Raw genomic sequence first — 6,125 nt, 5'->3', positions numbered from 1 at the left:
AAAGGGGAAGTATATTCTTAAAAGTAATTCTGAAGTAAGACCACACTAAATAATTGGAACTCTAAATATATGTTTGCTTTGTTCAAAAAATAACTTCTACCATGTATTTGGCACAAAGCATGGAACAGACAAAGAAGCCTTCTTTTTTATTTCTTTTGATATTTTAACAGAAATCATGTAAATCATCTTCTATATGTGTTTTTAATTTACATAGTCATAATCTATAGGATATGGCTCTAGTTTTGTTTTCCTTAGAGTCAACTTAACTGAGGTAAAGAGAGACATATTTTCATTTGTCTTTCCAACTTTTCTGAAAGGAATTGCAGGTGATGGAATGCTGTGGTGTAAGGCTTATAATTATATAGGTTACTGTCTAGCTATTATATGGCTTTGCTTGTTTTCTTAATGATGATGTAGAGGTATTCAGTGTCTCCTGATAATTAATGACTAACTAGAAAGAGTTGATTTTCTGGCTCATCATTAATCCCCAGGAAGAGGTTACAGACGGTTAGTATTACAAATCCTAGAAATTAATGTAGGTAGAATTATTTGTAAGTTTAGGTGAAATTCATTTCATGAACACATTCTAGGAACTTAGAAAATGTTATTCTTTGTGCATTATGTATGCATTTAAACTTCCTAAATTTATCTCAAATGCCTTTTTATTTACAATTACAGTTATCAGGAACTTTACACTTTTTAAAGAGGTAGTATAGATTTAGAAGTAAAAACAAAAAGATACTAATCTAGTCAATTATTAAGTCCAACACTCAAAATAGGAGCTGAGTTCAAAATGCAAAATGTTATATTACACACACACACACACACACACACACACACAATGCTTGTCTTAGTCCATTCATGTTGTTATAAATAAATAGTTGAGACCAGGTACTTTATAAAGAAAAGAGGTTTATTTGGCTGATAGTTCTGTGGGCTATACAAGAAGCATGGCATCAGCACTTGCTTCTGGTAAGGGCCCCAGGAAACTTCCACTCATGGCAGAAGGGAAAGAGGAGTTGGCATCACATGGTGAGAGAAGAAGGAAGGGAGAGGAGGGAGGAGGTGCCAAGTTCCTTTTAACAATCAGTTCTCATAGGAACTAATTACTGCAAGGATGGCACCAAGTCATTCATGAGGAATCCACCTCCATGACCAAACACCTCGCACTAGGCCCCAACTCCAACACTGGAAATGAAATTTCACCATGAGATTTAGAGGGGACAAATATCCAAATCACATCAGTGGCCAACTAGACTTCAACCAGATTATAAATAGGGTGGGGACTCCAAATGACATAAATGCAATACCAAAATCCAGGTAACAGGAACAAGTAAAGAAAGAGCATGAGAAGGTGGCATAGGTTTTATTGAAGTATTGAGATAATACAGAATATGGAGACATTTCCAGTAGGTTAAGTTAGTCAGAAAGAAGAGGGAAATTCTAAGATGGGTCTTAGAGGAAACCTAGGATTTGGTTTAGTAAAGAACAGAAAGGAGGGTATTCCAAGCAGGTGAAACAGCTTGTGGGGCTGAGGAGGGCAGAGGGTAGCAGTGGAGAACTGGCTTCTGGAAGTTTGCAAGGAATGAGAGGAAATGTTTGTGAGGTGAGTACGACATCTTCATTGCCAGGCAAAAGAGTTTGCATTTTATTCACTAGGCAATTAGGAACAATTTCCAAAGACTGGAGTAATGCCACACCAGCATTTGTATTCGGTCTGACTGGAAGGAAAATGCTGGGTGGAAAATGAACAGAAGGCAGATGATGATATGATAAAGTATGAGCAATGAGGATAACAGGCGCATGAAGACTAACGTGAAAAAGGAAGATGACATTTTAAAAAATGTCATAGTGAAAAAGAATCAGCTGGGTTTGGCTATTCATTCACTAAAAATTCAGCTAATGTTCACTGACTGCTTGTGCTATATAAGGCACCATCTTAGGCTTTGTAAAAGACATATGGGCAAACTGAAATTCCCTGTTCTCAAGTAGCTAACAAGCTAGTAAATGAAACAGGACAAAACATATTATTTTAAAGGTGAATTATAGCAACTGATATGGGAGCAGCCAGAAAAAAGACAAAAAAACTTTTTATTGGAAGGGGAGGAAGAATAACGGAAGGGGTGTTTTTTTTAAATTAGGACAGATCTGATCATGGTAATGATGGAGAGGGGGTATCTTGCTAGGGGAACTCCTATGATCAAAGATCGAAAGTAGAAAGGTGGAAAAGCATACAAGATAATGGGGGAACCTTGATCTACGATCAAAGGTAGAAAAGCATACAAGATAATGAGGGGATCATAAATGGTTTGGTTTTAAACTTAGGGTACATCTTTAAAAACCGATGAGACTAGGTAGGCAGGTCTCAGTGCAAGGCTAAAGCATTTAGGCTTATTCAGTACGCAATAAAGTGTGAACGTGATGATGAGTTTGCAATTAGGCATGCGATGTTTAAAGTTTTAAAAATGTTTAAAGTGGTAATATTTTTGCTATAAATTTTAACCTCGGGCAGAGACAGCTCTAAGAGAATTCCTTCCCAAAGTAGATCTTTTAAAATTCTAATAGAGATTAAGTATTTCTGTTTAAAAAGCTGTTAGTTGAAAAGATATATATGTTCCTGGGAAGTCAGTATATCATCAGATTACCGATATTTTATAAGTATAATTTATTCATGAAGATTTTATTTTATCATTGGCATTTTCTGCCCTGTCCAAATGCGGGCTTTGAAGAAGCAGACGAAAGAAGGTAGGCTCAAATTTGGACTATTGCTTTGAAAGTAGACTTTTTTGGGATGCTGCAGAGATTAACATGAATGCAAAAGCACTTGGGGAGGGACTGTGTGGGTGAAGCATAAAAATGGAGATAAACTTTATTTCCTTCATAATTGTATTAGGTGAGGATCTTAATTTATGGCCTTTAGTTATGGTAAGTATTTAAGTTTTAAAACAAAATTGTATTCTATCTTGAAATTGCTATAAAGTTAAAAAAGTGTTAAAATGTAAAGGTATATTTCATCACAAAATCTTACAAACAAATATAGAAATTAAAAAATTAAAGATTTTCTGTATGTCACACACAAAAGAGTCAAAATCAGTGTCTAATTGCTATGCTTTCTACTAAATTTTTATTTTTGAAGTTAAAAGATAATTTGACCTAATCTCTTCTTTTAAAATACACATATTTCCTAGATGCAATTAAAACAATGATTTATTGTAAGACTATAACTTAGCTATACTTTTGAGGACATTACCTACTACAATGACTATTTGTTTTCTTAAAATGCAAACTGAACATTTTTAAGGTGCTATATTATTGCCATAGAACAAATCCTGTAATAGTAAAACAATTTATCGAAATTTAAAAGACAAATGTCTTTTTTTCAGCATTTTATTTTCTAAAAATCACAAATTTTTCCTTTTGCAAGTCTGTACAACTTAAAATATAAATGATTTTTGGTTTTTTTGGGTGTACATATGATTGCCATTCAAATTTCAGATTAGATTTTTAAACTTTCTATCCACTAAAGAATCTAATTAAAGCCCAAATATAAATACAATGGAACATAAGAATTATTAGACGAAATGCCTGGCCAATATGCTCTACATTATTAGATTAGTAAGGATTCAAAAATTAAATACATTTTTCTCATAGGGATGTTCTGAATAGAAAATGAAATGATTGGTATGAACCACTAGACACAGTGCCTGGCACACAGTAAGGCTCAATTAATTTCAGCTTTTATTATTATTAAGTGGATTGTCATCATACAACAGATCTTAGACTGATATCAGTAAATCTTCTCATTCAAGTGCGCAACCGTCTTACTATGAAATACTTATTGAGGTCCCAGGAAGTAATGAAGCGACATTGCATTTAAATTATAAATACACAAATGAAGTTTTGCATATATAGCTCCTATTATTGTGCTTACATTTTTGAGTTTTCAGCAGAGTTTACTTTTGATTAAATACAGCACAGTATTGCTATGCAGAATGGGAAAGTGGATGGAAGTAACTTGGAAGGTGGTTCGCAGCAAGCCCCCTTGACTCCTCCCAACACCCCAGATCCACGAAGCCCTCCAAATCCAGAAAACATTGCACCAGGTAACCAATACCCTTGCCAATAAAACAATAAAATTTCTATGTACCTAATGATATGACTCAAGGCATTTAAAGCCTTTGTTAAATAGTATTTAAATAATATATGTTTTCTCATTAAATATGTTTTTTGGGCCCCAGGCACAGTGGCTCACACCTGTAATCCCAGCACTTTGGGAGACTGAGGTGGGTGGATCACCTGAGCCTGCAAGTTTGAGACCAGCCTGGACCACATGGTGAAACCTAGTTTCTACAATAAATACAAAATTTAGCTGGGTGTGGTGGTGCACACCTATAGTCCCAGCTGCTTGGGGGCTGGGGTAGGAGGATCATTTGAGTCCAGGAGGTAGGGGCTGCAGTGAGTCATGATCACACCACTGCACTCCAGCCTGGGCAACAAAGAAAGCGAGATCCTGACTCAAAAAAAAAAAAAAAAAAAAAAAAAAAAAAAAAAAAGCCCTTTCTTAATAGGCCTTAATTCTGGTCCCCAAGAAAAAAATTAAAAAAAAACAAAAAGAACATGTCTTGACAATTTTTCACTATTCCCAGAAGACTGGGCACTGAATAAATAAAATGGCTTACAGGTTTATTGAAATAAATAATTAAATATTGATAAATAACTCAGAGCAATAAGCAATAATAATGTATGCAATAAAGTCATATTTTATTGAGTTACATAACATACTCTGAAGTGTGATGAATTTTACTCTTCTTTCAAAATAAGGAAAGTAGTATTCAAGGAAGCATGTTCATTTGACTTAAGCAACACCATAATAAAGAAGATTGAAACTCAGCTGTCAGAACTCTAGAGTTCTTGGCACCAACTCCTTTCATGGTGTAATTAAAGGAAACTCTGGCCTGGGAATCAGGAGACCAAGGTTTGGTCCTGGCTCTCCCACCAGCCATGGGATTTAGCGTTAACTCAAAAAGGGTTTTTGTTTTGTTTTATTTTGTTTTGTTTTTTGTTTTTTGCCTTTCTGAATTTCTCCCTTCATTTTAAAAATAAAGATATGCACTCCAATGCTCTCTCAGGTGCCTTCTGTCTTTAATGATCTGTGTGTTGCCTGATCTTAATTCAAAAAATTACTTGCACAATAAATCATTAAGGAAGATAGTGAGCCACATTGTACAATGATACACTTACTTTGTCAAGGCTGTAGATTGCAGCTTGAAACGTTAATATGACAGGAATTCAAAAATATTATTAGACTGAGGTCTATTCCATTCATATTCATTTATACTTTTGGCAAATATTTATTGGGTGCCTATTATGTTCTAGATACTATGCTGCAAGCTCAAAGATAAATAAATACAGGCTTTATCTAGTGATACAGAGACCAAATTACATTGAAAGATAACAGAGCTTTTATTTACTTACAATCTAGTTCTTGAATGATCCTTGTGTGATTTATACCACATTAATCTAATTTATTGACTACATTTTCTGGAACAAGCTTTTACTTTTACTGCTTCCCTTGAGCAACAGATGTTGTCAAAATAATAATTTAACTCAGCTTTATATATTTCTTATTCTAGTATAATGTTGAAGACCTCATATAAATGAAAATATAAACCACCCCCCTGGTAATTAATGCCATTTGTTCAAACATTACCATTTTAAAAATAGAAAAAATAAGTGTAGCTTTGAATTCTACTGGTGAGGGACACTGGCAAATTCAAGCTACATATACTTTCTATGACACAAACAGCAATAATAGTAAATATACGTTCCTAAAAAGAAGTGAACATTGCTTGCTACATGAGCCAATTTTGAAGCCCTAGTTCATAAACTATTTCTTAACCAAAATGGCAAAATGGAGATGGATGAAGAAAATAGGCCACCAGAAATAAAGTAAAATGGAAGAATACTTCATGATAATTAAAATTCTCTTCTTATAAGTTACTGCAAAAAGATGCTATATTTTTTGAATCACTAAAAATCTTAAATACTACTGGGCAAAGGGGAAGTATATTCTTAAAAGTAATTCTGAAGTAAGACCACACTAAATAATTGGAACTCTAAATATA

At 34.1% G+C, this 6,125-nt stretch overlaps 1 protein-coding gene across 1 annotated transcript in view; it reads left to right on the top strand.

Annotated features, from left to right (window-relative positions):
* The window catches only part of MYOZ2 (myozenin 2), a 52,810-nt gene that overhangs the window by 19,957 nt on the left and 26,728 nt on the right, over window positions 1-6,125 (top strand). The window contains exon 4 of the mRNA XM_011952709.1: window positions 3,974-4,103. Coding sequence (XP_011808099.1) covers window positions 3,974-4,103 — 130 coding nt within the window. The remainder of the gene's footprint in view (window positions 1-3,973; window positions 4,104-6,125) is intronic.

The sequence above is a fragment of the Colobus angolensis genome, unplaced genomic scaffold (assembly GCF_000951035.1).
Source record: "Colobus angolensis palliatus isolate OR3802 unplaced genomic scaffold, Cang.pa_1.0 Scaffold345, whole genome shotgun sequence".
Taxonomy (NCBI): Eukaryota; Metazoa; Chordata; class Mammalia; order Primates; family Cercopithecidae; genus Colobus; species Colobus angolensis.
This window is presented reverse-complemented; position numbering and strand designations above follow the sequence as displayed.